Here is a 26,138-nt window from a genome sequence, read left to right as displayed (position 1 = left end):
CAATAACACTGTGTTAGATTCCTGAGGACAAGAATTACTATTAGACCTACAATTGCCAGAAATATCCAGTTCCAAAAAATGTGTTCTCATCAGACCATCCTTGTCGCTTCAGGACTGTGGCCTCTGCCTGGGCCAAGTTCACCTCCATTTTTGCTTTGAGTAGTGTTGAATCACTCTCCATTAGAGCTTTCTTCACCTGAGCGTGGATACCTGCAAACACATTTGACTCAGGAGCCAGGTAGGCATCATGCCACGTGGCCAAGACATTGGACTCACTGGCCTCATTAGTAGGTAAACGAATGTTCCCCATCTGAACAGTGTATGCTGGTGTAAATCCGAAACCAGGGGGTGATTTATACCTTATATTATCATAAGGAAATCCTGTGAGGTTACTCAGAATACCCCAGTGATACTGTTCCACCAGTATCACCCTCTCCACCTCCACTGAAAGGTGAACTTTCATCTCTGTAGGAAGTTCATTACAGTTGATAAATTGCATAACATTCACGGGTGCTTGTATCATAGCCGCATGTACTGTGTATAATCTATTTCAGCCTTACCAGTTTAAACCTTCCACATTAATGATCAAACACAACAATAACATTAGCTAAATAATAAACAGCATGCGTAAGTACCATATTTACATCATATGAAACCGACTGTCTTCTGGTACAAAAATGATGCCTTCTCTAGGAATAGGGTGCAGTGGAGGACATTTTTCTATTTCATATATACTTTCAGTAAATGTATATGTACGATTGTGGGCCCAGAGGGTAGTACTACTCAGTCCAACTGCTTGAGTCTTCCCATTCCTTTAGAGGTTGACATCATCTACTCTCAAATGTAGTCTCATACATGTGTATTATTATTATTTTTTAACTGTATAAATTTAGACGCATCATTGTCAGACCAGGGTAATATGTTGATTCAGGCTCCACGACCCATCTTCCCGGTTATCCTGTCCCTCATCCCAACTAGTTATTGTGTTATCATAATGTGTCCATTTACATGCTTTTACAGTCACAATAAATTCTTGTATTCTTGGAAACGGTCTTCCACTCTCAATCATATGTGATCTATATGAAGATTCGCTTGACACATTCCATGTGTCCTCTGTTGTCAATGCTTCATTGTCTTTCCACCTGTCTGATGTCCATTTGGTGAATCCAACTGCAACTGCGTGTATTGTCCTTGACACATTGTGTGTCGTTTATGAATATGACAGGAACATCCCACTTAGTACTGACCCCCAGCCGGCTCCAGAATACCGGGAGCCTCGTCCTCATCTCAATTAGTTCTGTAGGGGAGAGAAAGACCAAGTGTGAGTGTATATCCTTATGCAGTTTAAATCATTTTTTCACATTGACATTGGTATCACGTTCAGCTTTGTTGTATAATCTGCATTGGTCCCAATGATATCAGAAATACTGTATTGCCCTACCCGGCTTTTGTATCACCAATTTCAAATTTGTTTCACCAAGTTTGTTCATAACTTCTTATGAACCTTCTCAGTTTGCTTCCCAGCCTCCCCCTTTTAATTTTTTTATTTTCTATTATTATTTTGTTAAGCATCCCCAATTTGAAAAGTCACTCTGTATGTGGGGTTGGACTGTGAAAGGGATTCTCAGAGCCTTTCTGGCTGCTCTGCTCAGCATGTGCCTTAATCATAGAGTGCCTTCAATCTGGGGCTGTTCTGTCTGAGGCTGCTGTGCACGCAGCAGTTTTGGCCCTTTTCCTTCCATCCCTCCTCCTTTTACCCAGCACTGTCGCTTCAAATGGCCAACGCGCTTGCAATTGGCTTCTACACTCATTCTGAATGTGGCCTGGCTTCCCACAGTTAAAACAATGAAATTTGGCCTGGCCCTTATTAGATGCTAGTACAGCAGAGCTTTAGGGCTCAGTGAAGTGAGTTGCGACTCATTCCACACAGTTAAACAGTCTTGGATATCCCTGCCTATGTGCTGTCTGACTGGCTGTGCACCCAGTTCTCTATTCAATTGTAACAATAAATGTTGGCAAATAGGAGAGACAAGATCTTTGTATTTATTAATTACCAAACTCCAGAACATTGGATCTTCACCTGTCAGTAGTGCTCTGTTCCCTCCACCTATGTTTCGATTGAACACAATTACAAATGTTCTAAGAAAATCAGTGGGATGCTGCCCTTTCTTAGGTAAAAACTCAAGAATTTTATTCATGTCAGCTATAACGCGATAACCCACAGGCTCGCTCATTAGCCTTAGCCTTGCGGCATGATTGGGGAAAACAACAGGGTTTCCCTGACCCTGTATGAATTCTAACGGAATAGTAACCGATGTAGGGAGCACAGATTGCAATAATTTACAACAGTCCTTGTCAGTTAGCGAGTGTATTCGCTGCAGCGTTTGCACCTTTTCAACAACTGCGGTCGGGTCACTAACTCCGTCCCATGTGGGAAGTTGTTGTTGCAGTGTAGTCAGCTCTGTAAGTGTAAGATCGCGATTCACCTGTTGATCCGCATATTCACATATGATCACCCCATTGACAGGATTTTGTGTTCCGCTTGTACGAACTCTGCGTGTTATTATTGGTGCGATGTTTTTTGTCCCGACTGATTTAATTGCTTTTTGTGATATAGAACTTCTGGAAACCAACCTTCGGCAATTAGAAAGAAGTGAATTGGTAATAGATGCATTACGTTCTGTCCTCCCAGTAGGCCTATGAAACCCCGGCTCCTCATCTAAAATTTCATTATCACTTCCTTCATCATCCACATCTCACAAAGGAGCTGCTTGGCAGTTTGTCTGTCTGACTTCCCATTCGTCATCATCAGAACTGTATACTGACTCACTCTGCTCCTCTAATGTCCTTAAAATCACTGTCACTCGCCGTTTCATTATGGTATTTGCAAGTTTTTGCTTTGACATTTTTTCTTTCAGCAACCTGAACTTTTGTACTATGGCCCTATCCTTGTTTTCTCCAGACACGTTAGATACGTCTTTAAATGCTATCTGCATGTCCCGTAGCGGTTCCTGCGTTTTAGCCAATGCTGCCGCAGTAGTAGGCCTACTCAGTATCTCCCTTGTCTGACAAATTTCCTTACTAAATTCTAAGTGTGCTGTGGCCTGTGCCATGCGTTCTGCAACAGATTCCTCCAACGCCCTTGCATTTATTTCCAATTTGTTCTTCAAACTTTCAATTTCACATCGCAATTTAGGAATCTGTGCAACTTTATCTTTCAGTAACTTAATTGTTTGGACCATAGCCATCACGCAGTTAGCCTGTCTCCTTTTCTTATTTTTCTCATTTTCATTGCGCTGTTCACAAGCAGTCTGAAGATATTCAACAACATCCACTTCCTGTGGTACGTTATAAGAATCCTCCTTACAATGTTTGGCCAACCACCTAGCGGCCCACGATTTCCAACCACTCACTGCCATTCCGAAACTCCTGTACAACGGACAAACAAACTTTTGGTACTTGAAATTGTTCAAGGTCTGTGTAACTTTATACAAGCCCCTACCTAGAACACTGTACACATGTACAATCAATTCTAGCCACTTGTATTTTAAAACATTACACCATTTTCGTAACTATTCCTCTACAATATTACATATATAAATATTTCATACTCACAAATGTACGTGGTCCGTTCCGTGCCTTCAATCCGTTTTTCCTTCAGCGTTGGCAAACGGCTTCCAAAACAGCCCTCCTCTTGCTGTAATCCTTTCTTGAATTCGGCGTCAACGTAAAAAAGAAAGTCTCTTCTGTAGGCTAGTGTCACACGCGAATGTCAGCCTCCCCAGTTGTTGTTGTTTTTTTTTTGAAAAACGCAACAAGAACGACGGATTTGGGCTGGCTCGCCAATAATGTGGAATTTTTAAGAGTTCAATTTATTCCGCCGTACTTTTGTAAGTAGAAAAATAAATGCAGGCATGTCTTCGATTGGAAACAGGTAGTTTAATGTAGCAAAGGAACTAGTGGGTCTGTTACCCAAGTACAGATAAACAAAGAACCAACAATTGACAGAGACAGTGAATACTTATGCCCTGTTCCTTCAAGGAAACAAAGGGCCAAATGGTCATTGCCTTCAATAAATACGCAGCACAGGAAAAAGGGGGGTAATCAGACATTGGGGGAAGAAACAAGATGTGGGGGAATTGGACTGAATATGGGGTAGAGGATATCACTCAAAGGTACTATAACAAAGGGAGTGAATTTAACTGGATTATGTGGTAGACAAGCAAGGTTATCTGTAACTGGCCCACTAAAAGGTGGGGGGGGGTTAAGGTTAGGTGTGGGGTTAAAGGTAAATTCCGCCGTGGTGTGTAACTGTGCCGTGCAGCAGAACCGGGTTTGGACCGTGTTATTGCTGACTGCAGTCCCAGCAGAACTGGGTCTGAACCGGATTTGGACCATGTTATTGCTGACTGCAGTCCCAGCAGAACCGGGTCTGGACCGTGTTATTGCTGACTGCAGTCCCAGCAGAACCGGGTCTGAACCGGGTCTGGACCCTGTTATTGCTGACTGCAGTCCCAACAGAACCGGATCTGGACCGGGTTTGGACCGTGTTATTGCTGACTGCAGTCCCAGCAGAACCGGGTCTGGACCGTGTTATTGCTGACTGCAGTCCCAGCAGAACCGGGTCTGGACCGGGTTTGGACCGTGTTATTGCTGACTGCAGTCCCAGCAGAACCGGGTCTGAACCGTGTTATTGCTGACTGCAGTCCCAGCAGAACCGGGTCTGGACCTGGGACACATGAAGTACAGTATCTTTGTCCAACTCATGAACCTGTACAAACTGTAGGGTGACAGGGAGCAGCAGCTGACATCACCTGTTGCCGAGGAGGCCGTGTGCTTGTCGCTCTCCCAGACTGAGGCTTCAGCGATGAGCACAGCTGGCCCCTCCAGACTGGGGAGAAAAAGGAAAGCTGTAGGAACATTCTATGTTATTATATTGTAGCAACAATATCCATGACGATTTGGTCAACATTGCATTCTTTGGGCTGAAGGCCAGCATCACTGGTGTTTTTGCCCAAAAAACAATATATATATATATATATATTTTTTCGTAGAGGTGTACCCTTTTCTGTTTAATGTCTGTTTTATGTGTTTTCTCTGTTTTGTTTGAAAATGACATCAGTTTGGAAATTTAATCTCTTGGGCAGGACATGAAATTAAGTGGCGTGCAAGGAGGACGTCGTTCTCACACAGACCCTGGATGAACATGAAATACTGCATTTGCCTAAATTTGTTTGTGATGGGAAAAACAGCGTAAGTGATTTATAAGTCAAAATAAAACACGTGAACTGAATAAAAACCCAGAAAGCTGCAGATGCAGAGTGATGATGAAGGGCAGCCAAGCTGGAACAATCTTAAGCTGTGAAGTTTCCTCCACCCGCCAAACTGCCGTCAGATCAGATGTTTATGCCACATTCTGAAATGTTTCATTACACACATGCGCACACACACACACACTCCCAATCCACATACTCACAGGTGCATGCACACTCATACTCATACTCATATACACACATACACATGGACACACACACACTCCCAATCCACATACTCACAGGTGCATGCACACTCATACTCATACTCATATACACACATACACAGGGACACACACACATTCCCAATTTAGATAATAGATATACTTTATTGAACCCCGTGGGGTAATTTGTCCTCTGCATTTAACCCATCCTAGCTACTTAGCAGCAGTGGGCAGCCACAGTGCAGCGCCCAGGGACCAACTCCAGTTCTGAGGCCAGTGCCTTGGTAAAGGGCAAATGCAGGAGTACACTTAACATGCATGTCTTTGAATGCATATACTCACACACATAGAAGAGTGCATTCTGGGCCTGTGCAGGGGCTGACGCGACACACCTGTACACCTGTACCCGAGAAGTACCTCACCTGAGCACAGAGCCAGGTCTGCACCCGCATCCTCAGGCCCGGCTGCCTGCCCAAAAGGTGAAAGTACAGTTGTGATCCAGAGAAAGAGCCACAGAGCCATCTGTCCGTCCTGACGGGAAAGCCATCCCCAGAGAGGGGAGGGGAAGAGGGGGCGGAGTCATGTTCTCTGGGTCTCTATATAAGCTCGCTGGCACCCCAGGTGCCAGACCAGACCAGACTTGAGAACTCCCAGCAGAGACCTGAGAGCTACCGTCAGCCCACGTCCCCCAAAGGTAAGAGCAGGTAGGAGCGCACCTCCGTTAGCACAGCTGCACAGGCTTTTAAGCCTCACAGCAAACCCTCGTCCTGTTTCTGACATGACTGCACAGAAGCCAGAAACGGAATCTCCCTCCTGTGCCCACCGTGGCATTAGCATCATATCGCACCTTCCTGTGCTATGAGTACATATCGCACAGTTCTGTGCTCTCGGTACTCTGTTTCTGACACGGAGGACTCAGTACTGGCTCTGCTCGCCATCTCTACGGACTTCTGTACATAGCTCTGCATAATGCATAATGCATAGTGAATCTGTACCATAATGAATCCGTAGAATAATGAATCCGTAAAATAATGAATCTGTAGCATAATGAATCCATAGAATAATGAATCTGTAGCATAATGAATCTGTAGAATAATGAATCTGTAACATAATGAATCTGTAGAATAATGAATCTGTAGAATAATGAATCTGTAGCATAATGAATGAGTGCAGATGCGGGTATTGTACCACACGGTCCTCTGTTATGGGGAAAAGGGCTAAAGAAACAGCACAGTGATATCTGGTTGAACGAGGGTGTGATTATCAGCGAACACAATGAGAAATCGAAAGCGAGAGAACATTCTCTCCTTCAGTGCAACAGCCTCTTTTCAGGTTTGCACAATGCAATGTCAGTTATAGAATGAAACATATTTAGCTTTTATACATTCAGGGGTCTGAGCACATTTACTTTAGAAATGAACCAGGATTATTTACAATCCTACCTGCAGGGAGCAGGTGAGACTCAGGTAAAGGCGTGCAGAGCACCTACAGGTGAATCAGCGCAGTTGTTGTTTTTGTGTTGTGTTTTTGTTTTTAGGAGTTTTTTTGCTGAAGATAGCCGTGTCCTAGGACAGTGAAAATGTCCGCCATAGTTCATGCCGCTCCACTCTCAGGTGCTTCTGGTTCACAGGGGACTGAGAAATTTGGCAAGAGTCTCCTCCAAGGTTCAAGGTTCCCCAGAACGGAATGAAGGAGGGACTGGTGATTCCTGAAGAAGGGCGATAAAGAGAGGAGAGGAGATAAGGCTTATGGGTTGGGCACTTTATAGCGAGTGTGTGTTGTGGGCTCTCTCTCTCCATACGACAGATCATTCCGCTCTGTGCCCCCGTTCCAGACCGTTCCGCTCTGTGCCCACGTTCCAGACCGTTCCGCTCTGTGCCCCCGTTCCAGACCGTTCCGCTCTGTGCCCACGTTCCAGACCATTCTGCTCTGTGCCCCCGTTCCAGACCGTTCCGCTCTGTGCCCACGTTCCAGACCGTTCCGCTCTGTGCCCACGTTCCAGACCGTTCCGCTCTGTGCCCACGTTCCAGACCGCTCCACTCTGTGCCCACGTTCCGGATCCCTCTGCTGTGTGCCCACGTTCCGGATCCCTCTGCTGTGTGCCCACGTTCCAGACCATTCCGCTCTGTGCCCACGTTCCGGATCCCTCTGCTGTGTGCCCACGTTCCAGACCGCTCCGCTCTGTGCCCACGTTCCGGATCTCTCTGCTGTGTGCCCAGACTGCAGACATGCGCTTTGGTGGCCTGGTCTTCCTCCTGCTCCTCGCCTGCATCTACCTCACGCTGGCACAAGGTGGGCACACACACCCCACACTCCACACCTAACCAGCCAGGTGGCAGGTAAAGATTCTCGGTTCCCATTGCTGGTATAATCTAAATGGTAAATGGTAAATGGACTGCATTTATATAGCGCTTTTATCCAAAGCGCTTTACAATTGATGCCTCTCATTCGCCAGAGCAGTTGGGGGTTAGGTGTCTTGCTCAAGGACACTTCGACATGCCCAGGGCGGGGTTTGAACCGGCAACCCTCCAACTGCCAGACAATCGGTCTTACCTCCTGAGCTATGTCGCCCCCACCATCTCTGGAACAAATCCGCACAGTACAATATTCAGTGTTAATTTAATGCTAATGGGTTTAGTATCCCAAATGGGATTAAATGTACAGCAAATTTGTTCCGTCAGAGGTGATTTAACACAGAACATTTTACTGTGTAGCTTACTAAATGCCACGCACACATTCATAGTAATGCTGCGCCGGTGATTGGTTCCTTGGATACGTGTGGTTCCTGTCAGTGCAGTTAAATTATGTGTAAACGCCACGCACTGTCTTCACCCTGGCTATGAAATACAAACTTGACACAATTCTCTGAACAATTATAGGCTTCAGAGATCAGAAAAGCAAATCTGAAAGAAAACTTATTCCAAGGCTTATATTTATCTTATCCCAGAGCCAAAACGAGGACAGGCTATTTGATCTAGATCGCTTGGTTAATAAATCACGCTTGGCAGCCGATAAAAGTATTTGCACAGTGGAAGTGCTAACAAACAGCCTAACACTAGTGACTGACGTGACATTAAGGCCGACAGCATAACAAATCTTATTGCTCAGGAACACGAAAATTACAGCAACAAAAGCCTTAATTAAGCATTCCATTAGAACGTGCCGCTTCATGCGCGAGTGAAAATCTGGGTCGGTGTGGCGGGTGATGGAAACACCCGCCACACCCTCTCTTGCAGGCTCCTATGAGGATTGCTGTCTGAAGTATGCCAAATTTGTCCCCAAGAAGATCTACCGTATGGCTGCGGCATACCGGCTACAAGAGACCGACGGTGGCTGCAACATCCCGGCGATCGTGTGAGTGCCGCCGCAGTTCTGCATCAATGGCGGGTTAAGCGCTCGGTTCATTTGGGTCATACATACAAATCCCTACGCACGACAACGACAAAGCCGAACACCGCTGAAAGCACCGGGTGCTTTGGTGTCGATGTTTTCTAGAATAAGTCATTATCTCCAAATGTTTCCAACATGCCTGTAACCGGGCGATTTACTTTATGCTGCCCCTGCAAGACGTGTGTGAATGCGCGGCACATTGAATAAATCTCTTCACCCTGTTTTTAAACATGAGGCTACTTAAGGCTTTTAAAGAAAATTTTTGCAGTTGCTCTTTGACTAAAAAGTGCTGTAAAATTATTTGGAGATTTGAAATCCTTAATAATTTGGCAATCTGATATGAATTTGTGAACGTTTTGTTCATACAGCTGAATGTTTTATAGCGCCTTTCTGGCACGGCACCTTGCTAAATTGGCAGTGCTCTTCCTGGGATTTGAACCTGCAACTCTCCAGTGGTGCCTGTCACAATAACAAACAGTAGCAGTACTGATTGCGTGGGTGTGTGATGATTATCTGTCTGTCTCTCTCTCTCTCTCCCTCTCCCCCTCTCCCACTCTCTCTCTCTCTCTCTCTCATTCTCTCAGGTTCACCTTGAGAAGGGGCAGGATGTTCTGTGCTGACCCCAGTCACCGCTGGGCGGTGGACCTGATAAAGAGGATCAACAGTCGCAAGGTACTTCCTCCTCCACTTCCTGTTTACCCTGGGAAAGAAATTAATTAACATGACATTACATTATATTGTTTGTGGCACTATATTACATATGTTACTGTACATAGTTTACCAAACTGTGCTTTAACACGTAACATGTGATATGGAAGTCACCATGAAGGATGTTTGTTTGAGCCTTTGATCTTCTCCCCACCCCCACAGCACCTTAAAAAGCAGATGAGGCAGGGCTAAGCTGCATGGAGAGCCCCTCCCCCACCCTCTCTGCCCTCAGTCCCAGCAGAGCTCGGTGTTGGATAGCGACATGTCTGACACTGGCAATCACGCTTTCACTGATATCAGAACAGCCTGCTCCCATCCCAGAGAGGGGGGCCATCATCTAATTCCAGATCCCAGAACAGCCCACCCAGCTGCTCAGCACCGCCCACCCGCCTGCCAGCTCCACTCACCTGCCTGCCAGCCCAGCCAAACCGCCCCGCCCACCCACCCACCCACCCACCTGCCAGCCCTGCCCACCTGCCTGCCTGCCCCACCCACCGCATGCTAAACCCTGCCCTCATTTCTACTCAGCCCCTCCCACCTAGTCAGCCTCACCCATCCACCCTCGCTGCCTGATCCCTCTCACCTCGTGCCACGGCCGCTGAGCACCCTGGGAAACAGTGCAGAATACCCGTTATCCATTACATTACATTACATTACATTATCTTACACTACATTACATTACATTACATTACCTTACACTACATTACATTACATTACCTTACACTACATTACATTACATTACACTACATTACATTACATTACCTTACACTACATTACATTACATTACACTACATTACATTACATTACCTTACACTACATCACATTACCTCACACTACATTATATTACATTACATTACAGGAATTTAGCAGACGTTCTTATCCAGAGCAACTTACACAGCGTTTACATTGCATCCATTTATACAGCTGGATATATACTGAAGCAATGCAGGTTAAGTACCTTGCTCAAGGGTACAACGGCAGTGCCCTAGTGGGGAATCGAACCTGCAACCTTTTGGTTACAAGCCCAGCTCCTTGACAGCAGGTAGACCGTCCCGCTCCTTCTGGCATGCAGCGGTCTGAGGGGGAGGTGTGGGAGGAGCTGCAGGTCACATGGTTTGCTTTAAAGCTTTAAGCAGAATCCTGGGGTTTAGCAGGATAGCTCAGTCTCATGTCTCTTTACAAATCTCTCCATTTGCTGATCGTCTCTGTGTTTTACTTCTGTTTATTTTTTTACAAGACAATTCTAATCCAAGATCCAAAATTCCACATTCACAGAATTATTTTTTGCAGCATGAACAGAAAAAAAGAATGCAAAGATGTTTTTTTATGTTGTTGTCTGAATGGCTGAATTGAGGTGTTTATGCAGAAGTGTTGAAGGCAGTTTCGTTCAGACCCAAGGTTTGATGGGTGCGCTCATGATCTGTGTAGAGTTATGAAGCTTAACGCTGATTTACTGAGCCACTTTATGACAGATTTATTATACAGTTTTTCATTAAGGTACTGCATGACTCTGTATTTTATGTTGCTTTTGTTTGCTTTTTTTATCAGTGGTTTTACTGCAGGTACATTATGTTTGCCACCTGATAAGCATGTGGTTCTGTATTATGTATTTCTGAACCTAATTGTTTTACAACTGCGCTTTATGATCAATAAAACCATGAACTGAGTGCCCTCTCACTTCCTGTTTATCTGATTGAATTTCCTGTCATGTGATGTCTGTTAATGGAATATAAACTCCTGAGTTGGGATGTTTATTGTTAAGGACCTCCAATTAACTTGTCAATTATTTAAAATTGAGATAATATTAATATATATTGCAAAAAAGTACACAGCCACAGGAGACTCACAAGCAGCAAAGGCAGGATTGTCATCGTCAGGCACAACGGACAACCGTAAGCAAGTAAGTAAGCAAGCAAGTAAGCAGGCTAAGTTAGATATATGTCAGGTACAGTAAATTAGGTATATGTCAGGTACAGTAAATTAGGTTTGCTCAATGGTCTCACACTAACCCTGAACACAGACAGAACAGCCCATTTCAGTCATGCAGTTATGAAAGCCACCATTTCTCCACTCGTTTTTACGACATGAAGAGGCTATCTCTCTCTCCGCCCTAAACGTGACCTTTATACTTTCAGTTTAGAACAACAATCCCCAGTGTGTTTTTGGTTTACTCTCTTTCAGGGGTCAAAGGCAGTGAAATTTACACACAGGCCTGAATTGCCTTTAACAAACTAATTAGTGATGTACGGCCCAGGCCGCATACGCCTCCGAGCTGATGCACCTTGGGAAGGTTATCTCTGTCTCCACGGCTACAGACAGGCTAAGGCTCGCCTGTGCCTTACTGAAAGAGCACCATTTTCCTGCCTGGGCGGAGGAGGAGGTGTGTTTCACAGTAGCTGACATACCCAGAGCAGAGCTCTGGACCAAAACTGTGGGCTTGCAGGCTCAAACCAAACCCCAGGCGGGCCACAGGTGTCCTGTCTCAGGGGCATGGGCAGCCATATGAATAACTACCTGTCAAATCACTCTTTGTAAAATGCAGATTATCTGAGATAAAGCCATGTGATTAAGGACACAGTCTGGGATTTACTTGTGTGAATAAGGATATAATTGAGATAAAAATGAAAAATTCAATTCATGAACTGAAAAATTAGCATGAAAGATTCCCATTACTTGTACATTACCTGTGCTTACATTACCTGTACATCACCTGTTCTTTCTGTACATGGGGGTGGGGCAGGGATGAGGGGCAGGACAGAGACAGGGGGCAGGACAGAGACAGGGGGCGGGGCAGAGACAGGGGGCGGGGCAGAGACAGGGGGCGGGCAGAGACAGGGGGCAGGGCAGAGACAGGGGGCAGGACAGAGACAGGGGGCGGGGCAGAGACAGGGGGCGGGGCAGGCAGTAGAGCTCTGTGAGTGGGGCAGTGGGGCAGTGGGACAGAAAGGCAGTTTTGCTGTCACAGTGCATCCTGGGTAAAACCTGCCCCTGGGATCTACATCCTCCTCATGCACCTTCCCAGCTGTCTAAACATGCAAACTTACAAGAGCACTTTTATTTTAGAAATGTGTTACCACCAGTTTCCAGACATCTATAAGAACCCATTCAACCAGGGCTGCCACTGAAATATTTAAGAAGACAAAAAGTTGAAACAACAAACTTAGTCTGGCTACTTCGGTAACCTTGAAACAGCACAAAAAACCTTGAGTGGATAAGTACTGTATTTAACAGGAACTGGGTCTGTGTGTGTGTATGTGTGTGTGTGTGTGTGTGGGCATATACATGTGTGTGGGCTTGTGTTTGCATCTGTTTCTGTTTTCAGGCATATTCATATGCGTGTGTGTGTGCATGCCTGCGTATGTGTGTGTGTGTACATGATATGGGCATAATATAGGCTTGCTCCTGCGGGAGTTTAGGCTAGGGTTGTCTGTGAGGTGTATTGTGACAATAGTTTGTGAAATGTGCAATATTAATACATTTTAATTTGATTTGATTGGAGATTGAATGGTTATGTTGCAGATTAGTAACAAACTCCTGTCTTGGTAACAAACAAACACCCCTGAGTTAGTTGTGCCACATCAAGTATCAGAGAACTAACCCAAACCCTAACTCTAATCTACAGACATCTCTAAGGGCACTGGGTCTGTGGGGGCTAATCTACAGACACCTGTAAAGCACTGGGTCTGTGGGGGCTAATCTACAGACACCTGTAAAGCACTGGGTCTGTGGGGGCTAATCTACAGACACCTCTAAAGCACTGGGTCTGTGGGGGCTAATCTACAGACACCTCTAAAGCACTGGGTCTGTGGGGGCTAATCTACAGACACCTCTAAAGCACTGGGTCTGTGGGGCTAATCTACAGACATCTCTAAAGCACTGGGTCTGTGGGGCTAATCTACAGACACCTCTAAAGCACTGGGTCTGTGGGGCTAATCTACAGACACCTGTAAAGCACTGGGTCTGTGGGGCTAATCTACAGACACCTGTAAAGCACTGGGTCTGTGGGGCTAATCTACAGACACCTGTAAAGCACTGGGTCTGTGGGGCTAATCTACAGACACCTCTAAAGCACTGGGTCTGTGGGGCTAATCTACAGACACCTTAAAGCACTAGGTCTGTGGGGGCTAATCTACAGACACCTCTAAAGCACTGGGTCTGTGGGGGCTAATCTACAGACACCTCTAAAGCACTGGGTCTGTGGGGGCTAATCTACAGACACCTCTAAAGCACTGGGTCTGTGGGGGCTAATCTACAGACACCTGTAAAGCACTAGGTCTGTGGGGGCTAATCTACAGACACCTCTAAAGCACTGGGTCTGTGGGGGCTAATCTACAGACACCTCTAAAGCACTGGGTCTGTGGGGGCTAATCTACAGACACCTCTAAAGCACTGGGTCTGTGGGGGCTAATCTACAGACGTCAGTAAACTGTGATGTTATGAACTGAGACTCAAACCGTGAAGTTCTGAACTGGCAAATAGAAACTTGATGAGCTCAGATCAGCTCAACAACGGAATGAAAATGGCGCAGAATGCTGTCTTTCTAACGCACACTGAAATGGTACAGAACGCTGTCTTTCTAATACACACTGAGAAGCAACACACCTCGAGAAAAACAAAGAGAACATCCAGGACCCAGCACACACAGGGTACACTGATTACCTGAGCCATAAATCTTCAGGTATTCAGGTACAAAAAATAATCATAAATGAAGAACCTCCGCCTGCCACTGCCTCAGGGTATTTTTAGAGCAAATACCTGAAACATGCTGTGGTTAACGGCTTCCCTGAAACTTTGCCTCTTATGGCAAATTGAGGATTTATTTATCTGGAGAGCAAATCCATCCTAAACAGGTCTTGGCATGAACATATCAGGAATAACTCACTTCGTATCAATCAAAAGCAACTAAACCCTTCCTGAAATAAATAAAGAAGAAAACATGTCAGCTCCAATGAGTTAGATTTTACAACAGGAGTTTAATGTTCTCGAACATAACAAACATCCAAACTTCACATGCCCAGGGGACACATCCAAACTCCACCTGCCCAGGGGCACAACCAAACTTCACATGCCCAGGGGACACATCCAAACTCCACCTGCCTAGGAGGAACATCCAAACTCCACCTGCCCAGGGGACACATCCAAACTCCACCTGCCCAGGAGAAACATCCGAACTCCACATGCCCAGGAGAAACATCCAAACTCCACCTGCCCAGGAGAAACATCCAAACTCCACCTGCCTAGGAGAAACATCCAAACTCCACCAGCCCAGGAGAAACATCCAAACTCCACCAGCCCAGGAGAAACATCCAAACTCCACCTGCCCAGGGGAATCATCAGAAAGCACCAACACCTGAAGTGACAGATATTGCAGTAATCCAGGTGACCCCAGACAGGAACTGGGTGTGTGTGTGCATCTCCTTGCTAATTACTGCTTCGTTCAGGCTGATTGGGATAAGTTGTGATGTTTTTGGCTTGTGATTGCAGCCTAATGATTGATCATAATTTTTTCAGCCACATTTCCTTACACGTCTAGCAGCACAACCTGCACGCCTGGAAATACAGTTCAGCTGTCCTGAATGCTCTTGTTCTGTTCTGCCTTGGCTTGGCTTGTGTGTATATTTCTTTCTGTTTGAATTGTCAACAGAATTCACCAGAAATGTATTTCTCAGTCTGTGCACATATGTGCATTTATGTGTGTGTGCGCACACATGTATGTGTGTGCGTATGAGTGGGTGCATGTGTATGTGCATGTGTGCGTGTGTGTGTGCACACATATTGTATGTGTGCGCATGTGTGTGTAGGCGTATGTGTATGTGTCCATGTGTGTATGCGTGCATGTGTGTGTGTGTGCGCATGTGTGTATGCATGTGTGTGTGTGCTCTCACTGAACAGGAAAAACCACATAAGCATTATTTTTTAAGCAATATCAGGCGATAGGGAGTGCTGTTATACTGTGTATCAGCACAGCCGTGGTTCAGTAATAGATAATCACAGACATGCTCATATACAGTATAACAGCATAACTTTGAGTGTGATATTGCAATTATACAGCAGTTCTGCAAACAAGGCTATTCATCAAATAATAGTAATTTTAGACAATAGAATATAATTTTATCATTTATTCAGCTCAGACAACAAAAATAGTTCCTTCAGACTCTTCAGCTCTTACAACTTCTCCCAACTCTCATTCAACTCTACTGCCGCCAGACATAGCAAACACAAAGCCTGACTAGTCAGCTGGCAGGCTATCTAACTCACAGATCTAGCCACTGTGTTAACACGACTGTGCGACAGCATCACTGTCACTGTGTTTTTCTTTTAACATCAAAAAGAGACTTGTTGCTGCCACCTTTTTGCCAGTGTTGGACTATGGTGATCTTGTATATATGCATGCCTCTGCTCAATCTCTTCACATGCTTGACACAGCTTACCATGCTTCCCTGAGATTTATTACAAATTGCAAAGCCTTGACTCACCATTGTGAGCTAAACTCTCGGGTAGGATGGCTTGCTTTGGCAACCCGTCGACTTGTTCATTGGTGTACTTTTATATACAAGGCAATTCTTGGTCTGCTCCCATCGTATCTCCGTATATTTATATCGCAGAAAAATATTGAACAGTATGCCTTGCGATCTCAGGACTTTTTTATGCTTTCTGTCTCAAGTGCCCGTACAGAGACTGGAAAAAGGCATTTATATATTCTGCACCTTCGGACTGGAATAAGTAGCAAAATGCCTTAAACCTTAATTTTGATTTCGTTGAATGGTTTTAAATCCACGATGAAAGAACTGGAGGCGGAATCGATAGGATGTTGGTGTTCAAACTGAGTTTTAATGTGTTGCTTTTATTGCACTTTGTTGTTGAGTGTTTTATATTGTAGTGCTAATTGTTTGTTGTACTGTTTTGTTTTTTTGCAACATTTATGTGCTGCTGCCTGTCTTGATCAGGGCTCCCTTGAAATGGAGATTTTTAATCTCAATGGGACATTCCCTGGCTAAATAAAGGTTTAAATAAAATAAATAAAAAATACAGGACCCTCTCAAACACTGTGCGTTGCCCTGGAGACAGCATCTTCTAATCAGCATGTGTTAATCAGCATGTTCTAACCAGCCTGTGTTAATCAGCATGTGTTAATCAGCATGTTCTAATCAGCATGTGTTAATCAGCCTGTGTTAATCAGCATGTGTTAATCAGCATGTGCTAATCTGTGTCTGTCTGTCTCTGTCTCTGTCTGGATCATTCAACGTTTATTTATAACACAATTTCCACAAACTACACCATAATGACTAAATACTACAACCCAGATCTCCTTGTTCTCATCTACCCTTTTCCTATGGTTACCTGCTAATCTCTGTTCGCACCTGCCCGTCACCTATGGTTACCTGCTAATAACTCTTCTCATCTATCGGTTACCTATGGTTACCTACTCACAGCTGTTCTCGCCTGCTTGTTTCCTATGGTTACCTGCCCGTTACCCATGGTTACCTGCTCACATGATGTTGGCTGGCTTCCCTCCTCATTCTGAAAGGACCTGTCACTCAGACGAGTGAAAACACTGGAATGGATTCATGGCTTAATAAACCTCATTATAACAGGAGCTGAAGCACAGAAGCCAATAAAACAGACACCCGATCCCCCCGCCTGCCCCCCCCCCCCTGCATTTCATATCTGAAGCAGCGCAGGTCTAAGCCTCTCATCTCCCCCAGTCTGCCATGGGACAGTGGGGTGTGTGTGTGTGTGTGTGTGTGTGAGTAAGAATGGGCAACAAACAGACTACATTCACTCCACAGCAACTGGATGCCTACCAGGTGAGTACCACGAGACACTGCTTCATACACTGGTTTGCACTTCAGTGAAGCTGTGCGTTATGTGTGTGTGTGTGTGTGTAATTGTGTGTCTTCAGTAAAGATGCATGTAGAAGTGTGTGTTTAGTGAAGCCATGTGTTAAAGTGTGTGTGTGTGTGTGTGTTATACAGTAGCAGATTATCTGACTGGTTTGTGTGTGTGTGTTAATGTGTGTTTTAATGCGTGTCTTCAGTAAAGTTGCATGTTGAAGTGTGTGTTTAGTGAAGCCATGTGATAAGTGTGTGTGTGTGTGTGTTATACAGTAGCATGTTATCTGACTGGTTTGTGTATGTGTGTTAATGTGTGTCTTCAGTAAAGTTACATGTTGAAGTGTGTGTTTAGTGAAGCCATGTGTTAAAGTGTGTGTGTGTGTGTGTGTGTGTTATACAGTTGCAGGTTATCTGACTGGTTTGTGTGTGTGTGCGTGTTTTTGTATGTCTTTTTGTAGGACTGTACATTTTTTACCAGAAAGGAAATTTTAAGGTAAAGGAATTACACAACCCTGTGAATAATCCTCTCAGATCATCAGATGTTATTGACAGTATGTATTGTTCTCATATTCATGGTTGTCATGGTTACCTGCATTTGTGACTTCAGGATTCTCCTTGTGTACAATCTGGTCAAAGAGTGTTTTTAGCACAAATCCAGCTGGAAACAAACTCCCCACTGAGTAGGGATCCCCAAAAGCGGCAGTGTAGTATAATGGGTATGGAATATGTTTGATTCCTGGGTGGGACACTACCATTGCATCCTTGAGCAACGTACTTAACCTGAATTACTTCAGTATATATCCAGCTGTATAAAAGGATGCAGTATAAATGCTCTGTAAAATATTGTGCAAGTTGCCCTGGATAAATGTATATAAGTGCAGAAGACCTTTCAGGACCCTGTTCTAGGAGATCTACAGACTTGTAGGTTTTCACTCCAACCAAAACAAAACTTGTGTAACATTTGATAGCTCATTCAACAGCTAGAGCAGGGCTGTCCAACCCTGTTCCTGGAGGTCTACCATCCTGCAGGTTTTCACTCCAACCCTAACCAAGCACGCCCTATTCAACTGCTAGAGATCTTGTCAAGCTGCCAATTACCACAATCAGGTGCGTCAAATTAGAGTTGAAATGAAAGCCTATAGGACAGTAGATCTGCAGGAACAGGGTTGGGCAGTCCCGCACTAAGATGTGCTCTTCAGACTGTCTTACCATGCTAGCTCATTACTGACTGTCTCTTGGACAGTATTCACACAGACATGCATACAGGTGTGTTTGTTAAGGCGTGGCAGACCTCTGTGTTCAGGCTGTTCCAGCGCTACAGAGACCTGGCCCCTCAGGTGGTTCCCCTCGACTACACCTGCCAGCCCGACGTGAAGCTGCCGTACCAGCTCATCAGCAGCATGCCGGAACTGAAGGTACCCCAAACCGCATCCGCACACCACAGGGTGCCCCTCAATATTTAATCAGACACTAATTAGCCGGAGTATTGGGGGGGGATTAGTCACCCGATCCCTTTCAGCCATAAACGCCCCCACTCTGTAGAGAAGGGGCACTACACACCTGTGTGATCAGGGATTTGTATTGTTCCCAAAAATAAAACCTTTGCTCTCCTGGGAACAGATGCACAGGCCTATAATAACATGACTTGTTCCCTTTGGAAGTGTGCTTCCAAGAAGCAGAGAGCATCGATGGGCTCTACCTTCAAGCCATTTCTGATCTTTGCACTGAACTGTCCACAGCCAGAAACACAGAAACCACTCTCTCTGCCTCCACAGATGTAGCCTGGATCGTAGCAAGCAGGTCAAACAACTGTTGCAGATGTTTTCACAAAAGTAAATCTCATAAATTTAGTAAAATAACAGCACTGGTGTAAGGTAATGAAAAATATTTTCCTGTCATTATATTTCTCTGGAAACTGGAAATAGTTTGGGTGGGAATTCCCCGGGAACCCATTTAAATCCTAAATCCTACTGGGAACACAGCATTAATGTCCCCACACCTGTCCCAGCAGCACCACACCATGGGGTTGTAGTCTTTGTAATCTATAATAAGCAGCACCATGGGGCTGTATGTTATTTTGTAATCTGTAATAAACAGTATCATGGGGCTGTATGTTATTTTGTAATCTATAATAAGGCATGGGTTATTTTGTAATCTTAATAACAGTATCATGGGGCTGTATGTTATTTTGTAATCTGTAATAAACAGTATCATGGGGCTGTATGTTATTTTGTAATCTGTAATAAACAGTATCATGGGGCTGTATGTTATTTTGTAATCTGTAATAAACAGTATCATGGGGCTGTATGTTATTTTGTAATCTGTAATAAACAGTATCGTGGGGCTGTATGTTATTTTGTAATCTGTAATAAACAGTATCGTGGGGCTGTATGTTATTTTGTAATCTGTAATAAACAGCACCATGGGGTTGTATGTTATTTTGTAATCTGTAATAAACAGCACCATGGGGCTGTAGTTTTGTTCTGAATGGCTTTCCTTTGCTGGCCGTGGTGCAGGATAACCCCTTTCGCCAGCGGATCGCAGAGGTTTTCTCCGAGGATGGAAACGGGAATATGACTCTGGATGATTTCCTGGACATGTTCTCTGTGCTGAGTGAGATGGCACCCAGGGACCTAAAAGCCTACTATGCCTTTAAGATCTATGGTGAGTATTATGACGCCTTTAAGATCTACGGTCAGTATTATGGCACCTTTAAGATCTACGGTGAGTATTATTACGCCTTTAAGATCGACTGTGAGTATTATTACGCCTTTAAGATCGACGGTGAGTATTATTACACCTTTAAGATCTACGGTGAGTATTATTACGCCTTTAAGATCTATGCTGATTGTTATTATGCCTTTAAGATCTATGCTGAGTATTATTACACCTTTCAGATCTACGGTGAGTATTATTACGCCTTTAAGATCTACGGTCAGTATTATTACGCCTTTAAGATCTATGCTGGCTGTTATTATTCCTTTAAGATCTATGCTGAGTATTATTACACCTTTCAGATCTACGGTGAGTATTATTACGCCACCGCAGTGGCGGTGTAGTATAATGGCTAAGGAGTTGGTCTTGTAGCCTAAAGTTGCGGGTTCGATATCCCGGTAGAACACTGCCGTTGTACCCTTGAGCAAGTTACTTAACCTGCATTTCTCCAGTATATATCCAGCTGTATAATTGGATACAATGTAAGTTGCTCTGGATAAGAGTATGTAATGTAATGTAAGATCTATGGTCAGTATTTTTCCTTTTTTTTATGTATAGGTCTGGAGGTCTGTAAGCTTCCATTTATAATCACTGTCTCTGACCCACTTAAGACTAGAAGAGTGCACTCAGTAGAGTGCAGATCTCCACCAGGCATGTTAGCTTTGCTGATGCAACAATAGAGGCTACACAATCAATGCAACCAGTTTTTACCATGTGCCACTGAAAATCCCAAAATCACTGATTCAGTGAAGAAATGCTAAAGGTGGTAGCTAATTTCATTCATATCAGCCATGATGTGTTAAACAGTGCTAACATTGACGTTATAGTCTGGCACTTTATTTTCAAATCTGGACAGGAACAATGTGGACAGGAATAATTCCAAAAGACCAGCGATGTAAAATGTTAATTGCAACGTGAAAATGCCAACAAAATAATTGCCACAGATTCAAACATTAACGTACCCCGTTAGTTGGCGGATTGTTTTGTTGGCATTTTCACATTGAAATTGACATTCTACATCGCTGGTCTTTCATTCCAAACGGAAGCAGTTGTTCACTTGCGGCCCCTACCGGCCGGTTAGGAGGAGTTAGGAGTTAAAACCGAATGTATTTCAATGGACAATGATGGAAATTAATTCAAATAAAATGCTCGTCGTTGACCGATTTGCAAAATATTTGAGAATTCAGGTCCTTGGCCTGCTGCCAGCATGCACAACAAGTATTAGGCCGATCGCCCCAGTAGTATGCGAGATTAGCTGCGGACAAATACACAAACACACGCACAAACACACACAGACACGCGACCAAACGCATAATCCCCTCCAGGCTCATGCCTGGCGGAGATAATAAATAACTCAAAGAGAAATCTACTGGAACATTAAACCATTCAGGGTTGGAGTTCCGCAGCCTTAGTATGTACAGGTTAAACAGTTCATCTCACCCTAGGCCCAAACTTACTGCTAACCCCCCCCCCCCCCCAGACTTCAACAACGATGACTACATCTGCCAGAGGGACCTGGAGAAAACGCTGAACAAGCTGACGCAGAACGAGCTGTCGCTGGGTCAGGTGCGCATGGTCTGCCAGAAGGTGATCGATGAGGCCGACCTGGACAACGACGGCCGCCTGTCCCTGGAGGACTTCCAGCACATGATAGCCGGAGCACCTGACTTCCTCAGGTGTGTGTACACACTTAAAGACACATGCACACACACACACAGACACTCACTCACTCACACACACTCACAGTCTCTCTCTTTCTCACACACACACACACACACAGACACTCACTCACTCACACACACATACTCATGCACACACACACAGTCTCTCTCTTTCTCACACACACACACACACACACACACACACTCACAGACACATGCTCACACACACACAGACACTCACTCACACACATGCTCACACACACACACACACTCACTCACGCACACACACACACACACACTCACAGACACATGCTCACACACACACAGACACTCACTCACACACATGCTCACACACACACACACACTCACTCACACACACACAGTCTCTCTCTTTCTCACACACACACACAGACACACACACACACTCACAGACACATGCTCACACACACAAAGACACTCACTCACACACATGCTTACACACAGGCACACACGCACACACCTGCTCACACACACACATGCGCACACTCACACACACACATGCTCACACACACATGCACACACTCACACACTCACCTCACACACACACACACACACAGTATTCTCACACTCACACACACACACACATGCACATATTTGTCACACTACCTAGGATTGGTGTGAACCACATGTACCTAACCTAAAACCTGGTTACTATGGTTACTAGCCTGGCACTGAAAATATGGTGGACTCTCTGTCTCCTGCATACAGCACCTTCCATATAAGGATATGAGGAGTTGCCAGGAGACAGTGCCTGCCCAATAGTGACCTACTGATCCACCATAGTGAGAGACACCACATCACACCTGCCAGATACCGACCCAGTGCTCCACCACGTCATTCATGACTGCGACTACGTGTGCTGACCACCAGGTGGCACAAACCACCCAAAACAATACTCTAGAAGAGACTGTTCTTGACTCACTGCATTCCAAAGCCTGTAATGATTAATGTGACCCTGTCCATATGCTTCTCCCTACTGGGTTAAATAAATCACTGCACAGACAGACTAAACATATACTTTTGATTTTATTGCCAAAAAAAAGATTTTTTCCACTTTAAGGCATCTTGATTGTATTTTCCCAAGATTTGCATATCTGGGTAAAACGTTGAAAAATTACATATGAAAAAAAATCATTGTTCAACATTCGGCAGATTTAAGTATTTGCTAAGTTTTGACATACACACACACACACACACACACACAAACACACACAACCACACACAGGCAGGCAGGCATGCACGCACCCACACACACACATTCAAACACACACACGGTGACCGGTGTGTGTGGCAGGTAAGCAGGGAGATTTTTGTTTGTAGAGAACACATTAATGGTTAAAATACAGGCCCCACATTCCGCCTTCTTCACACGCGTGAGAGTTTTTAAAACATGCACGTCTAATCTTCACATACAATATTTACAGCACATTGGTTTGGAAATAAAACAAACAAAACGTGCAGACTGTCTGCTTTAATTTGAGGGCATTTACATCCTCAGGTGATCTGTGTAGGAACTACAGCCCTTTTCATACACACTGATGATGCAACCGCTGATGGCAGCAGCAGGATGAATTCTGAAGTGCAGAGAAACATCCACTCAGATCCATCCAAATGGCTCAGAACTTCTGCCTGCAGCAGGACAATGAACCCAAACATACTGCTAAAGCAACCAAGGACTTTATCAAAGCTAAAAACTGGAACGTTCTTGACTGGCTAAGTCAATCACCTGACCTGAATACACCTGAGCATGTGTTTCACTTGCGGAAGATGAGACTGAAAGCAAAAAGCCCCAGAAATAAACAGGAACTGAAGATGGCTGCCATACAGGCCAGGTACAGCATCACCAGGGAAGACAGCCAGCGCCTGCTGATGTCTACGGGTTCAAGACTCCAGGCAGTCATCAAATGCAAAGGATTTGCAACCAACTGCGCACTAAACATGACAAATGCAACCAACTGCGCACTAAACATGACAAATGCAACCAACCCCGCACTAAACATGACAATCTTATTTCAGACGACGTTAATTCTTCCAGTTACTTGTGTTCCCCTAAAATGGGACTGTGTATGAAAAGGCTGGTGAATCGCACACAGATCGGCTGATACGTGCGTACCCTCCGGCTAAACCCGGCAGCCTCACTAACCCCACATTCCTGCTTTCACTTCAGATCCAGCGTGCTGAAGTGCACAGCCAACTCAACAACATGCGCCACTGTCCAAACACTTTGCATTTAGCTGTATATCACATAAACACTGCATTAATACACATGAATCACACACACACTGCATTAATACACATGAATCACACACACACTGCATTAATACACATGAATCACACACACACTGCATTAATACACATGAATCACACACACACTGCATTAATACACATGAATCACACACACACTGCATTAATACACATGAATCACACACACACTGCATTAATACACATGAATCACGCACACACTGCATTAATACCATGATCAGCACACACTGGATCATAACATGAATCACGCAACCTGAGTATCAATGAATCACCACCGATGCATTAATACCATGAGTCAGCATCACGCTTTCACGCAGCGTTTAGAGCAACTGGAGCGGTCAGTAAGATGTCAGATTGTAGGCCCCGGAGGTCAGATTGTAGGCCCCGGAGGTCAGATTGTAGGCCCCGGAGGTCAGATTGTAGGCCCCGGAGGTCAGATTGTAGGCCCCGGAGGTCACACACAGGATGGTTGCTAATAAAGCCTCACCTGCACTTACACACAAATACGTCCATTTCTGGAACTTTCTGCAGAGCCGTATGCGGCTCATCACAACACAGGTGACCTCTCTCACCTGGACCAGAGCAACGGTGAGCAGTCTGTGAATCACCATGGCAACCTTTTAACGGCTGTAGTTTTAAAAAAGAAGCATTAAAACCCCTGAGCAGTGCAGAGGAGGCCACACCCTGCCCTGTTCCTGCTGGGACTTCATGTCCCATAATGCACAGCGGTGGGCGTGGTGGTCAGAAGAAGAAGACATCCTCCTTGGTGGTGCTGCCGACGTCTTTATGAGACCGTGGGGGGACTGAGTTTCCATGGAAACTGGGTGTGTGGGCAGGGGGAGGGGGTGGGAGCTCAGGGAACACATCTGAAAGAGAGGGAGAGGGGGGGTGTGTGAGAGAGAGAGTGAGTGAGTGAGTGAGTGAGACAGAGAGACAGAGGAGGAAGAGTCAGTCAGGCTGATCCTGTGGCAGACTGGAAAAGGGGAGGGGGGAGGGAGTTGGGGTTCAGGTGGGGCTCACCTGGCTGCCAGATCTGGTGAGGACTGACAGACCTCCTTCCTCTCAGACTGCCATCATCTTTCCCCGAGATCTTCATCGGCACGATATGTCTCAGGTCCACAGACGCTGAGAGAGAGAGAGTGAGAGAGAGAGAGACTTGTCTTTTCTGAGGGTAGACCATGAAAATGTGCTTTCATAACTGTGTGTACAGGTGTGTACAGGTGTGTGTGTGTGTGTGTGTGTGTACAGGTGTGTGTGTGTGTGTACAGGTGTGTGCAGGTGTGCACAGGTGTGTGTGTGTGTGTGTGTAACGGTGTGTACAGGTGTGTGTGTGTGTACAGGTGTGCACAGGTGTGTGTGTATGTGTGTACAGGTGTGTACAGGTGTGTGTGTGTGTGTGTGTGTGTGTGTGTGTGTGTGTACAGGTGGGTGTGTATGTGTGTACAGGTGGGTGTGTGTACAGGTGTGGGTGTGTGTGTGTACAGGTGTGTGTGTGTGTGTGTACAGGTGGGTGTGTGTGTGTGTGTGTAGGTGGGTGTGTACAGGTGGGTGTGTGTGTGTACAGGTGTGTGTGCAGGTGTGTACAGGTGTGTGTGTGTGTACAGGTGTGTGTGTGTGTGTGTGTACAGGTGTGTGCAGGTGTGCACAGGTACCGGAGCTGTCAGAGCGCTGGTGTTTGCTCTTGTCCCTCTTCTCCTTGCTCTTGCTCAGGGCCAGTTTGGTGGGGATCTGCTGCTGGACTCCGCCCTGCTTGTGCTGATTGGTGGCGCTGATCAGGTGGATGGGAAGCTCTGTCTTGGGGGCGGGGTTGAGCATGCTCTCCCGCCGTGGGGGTACTGTGGGGGGGCGCTCGTCCTGCTCGTCAGGGGCAACGGGCAGGGGGGGGCACAGGAAGGGTTGGGGGAAAGGGAATTCCCCATTGAAGAGGGCCTAAGGGGGGGCAGGCAAGAGTTAGTCACAACAGTGCAGGTAGAGAGAGAGGCTGACCTGTGTGGGGTGCAGGGCCTGCAGGGCGGGGCTGAGCTGTGTGGGGTGCAGAGCGGGGTTGACCTG

General features: G+C 45.5%; 3 protein-coding genes and 1 long non-coding RNA gene across 20 annotated transcripts in view; 2 read left to right on the top strand and 2 right to left on the bottom strand.

The window, feature by feature from the left end:
• Positions 1 to 6,106: 6,106 nt before the first annotated feature.
• LOC135258091 (C-C motif chemokine 25-like) lies at positions 6,107 to 11,251 on the top strand. Of its 9 annotated transcripts, none has more exons than XM_064341334.1 (5): positions 6,107 to 6,170; positions 7,647 to 7,768; positions 8,713 to 8,830; positions 9,451 to 9,538; positions 9,737 to 11,251. In XM_064341334.1, exons 2-5 carry the CDS (start codon positions 7,705 to 7,707, stop codon positions 9,764 to 9,766), a joined length of 300 nt encoding a protein of 99 aa, XP_064197404.1. In that variant the 5' UTR covers positions 6,107 to 6,170; positions 7,647 to 7,704; the 3' UTR covers positions 9,767 to 11,251. The 9 variants fall into 9 exon arrangements, with proteins under 9 accessions (XP_064197404.1, XP_064197401.1, XP_064197402.1 ...); XM_064341331.1 differs by having other exon boundaries at positions 6,108 to 6,170; positions 7,591 to 7,768; XM_064341332.1 differs by having other exon boundaries at positions 6,109 to 6,180; positions 7,591 to 7,768.
• Positions 6,716 to 10,187, bottom strand: LOC135258092 (uncharacterized). The gene is made up of 3 exons (XR_010330860.1): positions 10,127 to 10,187; positions 9,457 to 9,566; positions 6,716 to 7,184 (listed from the first exon to the last, which is right to left on the bottom strand). It is a non-coding gene; the product is annotated as an uncharacterized LOC135258092 (long non-coding RNA).
• Positions 11,252 to 17,099: 5,848 nt separating the features above from the next.
• The window catches only part of LOC135258090 (calcium and integrin-binding family member 3-like), a 14,659-nt gene continuing 5,620 nt past the window's right edge, over positions 17,100 to 26,138 (top strand). Inside the window, exons 1-6 of one of the 2 annotated variants that reach the window (XM_064341329.1) lie at positions 17,100 to 17,382; positions 17,868 to 17,902; positions 18,713 to 18,824; positions 19,926 to 20,073; positions 21,605 to 21,800; positions 22,533 to 22,835. In XM_064341329.1, coding sequence (XP_064197399.1) covers positions 17,332 to 17,382; positions 17,868 to 17,902; positions 18,713 to 18,824; positions 19,926 to 20,073; positions 21,605 to 21,800; positions 22,533 to 22,554 — 564 coding nt within the window. In that variant the 5' untranslated portion in view covers positions 17,100 to 17,331 and the 3' untranslated portion in view covers positions 22,555 to 22,835. Of the gene's footprint in view, positions 17,383 to 17,867; positions 17,903 to 18,712; positions 18,825 to 19,925; positions 20,074 to 21,604; positions 21,801 to 22,532; positions 22,836 to 26,138 lie in introns of those variants that run through there. The other variant, XM_064341327.1, reaches the window with a different exon arrangement.
• Positions 24,400 to 26,138, bottom strand: part of LOC135258089 (rho guanine nucleotide exchange factor 18-like) — a 27,230-nt gene continuing 25,491 nt past the window's right edge. For all 8 annotated transcript variants that reach the window (XM_064341319.1, XM_064341321.1, XM_064341320.1 and 5 more), the window contains exons 16-18: positions 25,739 to 26,015; positions 25,107 to 25,211; positions 24,400 to 24,952 (exon numbers count right to left, since the gene is read on the bottom strand). In XM_064341319.1, the coding sequence (XP_064197389.1) occupies positions 24,828 to 24,952; positions 25,107 to 25,211; positions 25,739 to 26,015 (507 nt within the window). In that variant the 3' untranslated portion in view covers positions 24,400 to 24,827. The remainder of the gene's footprint in view (positions 24,953 to 25,106; positions 25,212 to 25,738; positions 26,016 to 26,138) is intronic.

This window comes from Anguilla rostrata, chromosome 6, assembly GCF_018555375.3.
Source record: "Anguilla rostrata isolate EN2019 chromosome 6, ASM1855537v3, whole genome shotgun sequence".
Lineage (NCBI taxonomy): Eukaryota > Metazoa > Chordata > Actinopteri > Anguilliformes > Anguillidae > Anguilla > Anguilla rostrata.
The sequence above is the reverse complement of the archived record's forward strand: the minus strand, read 5'-3'. Positions and strand labels throughout refer to the sequence as shown.

What these genes read in the sequence shown, in the direction of transcription:
- LOC135258091 (XM_064341334.1), top strand. Translation starts at nt 7,705, where the DNA reads ATGCGCTTTGGTGGCCTGGTCTTCCTCCTGCTCCTCGCCTGCATCTAC. An exon ending in CTACCTCACGCTGGCACAAG is followed by an intron (nt 7,769 to 8,712) that starts GTGGGCACACAC and finishes CCTCTCTTGCAG; the next exon opens with GCTCCTATGAGGATTGCTGT. An exon ending in TGCAACATCCCGGCGATCGT is followed by an intron (nt 8,831 to 9,450) that starts GTGAGTGCCGCC and finishes TCATTCTCTCAG; the next exon opens with GTTCACCTTGAGAAGGGGCA.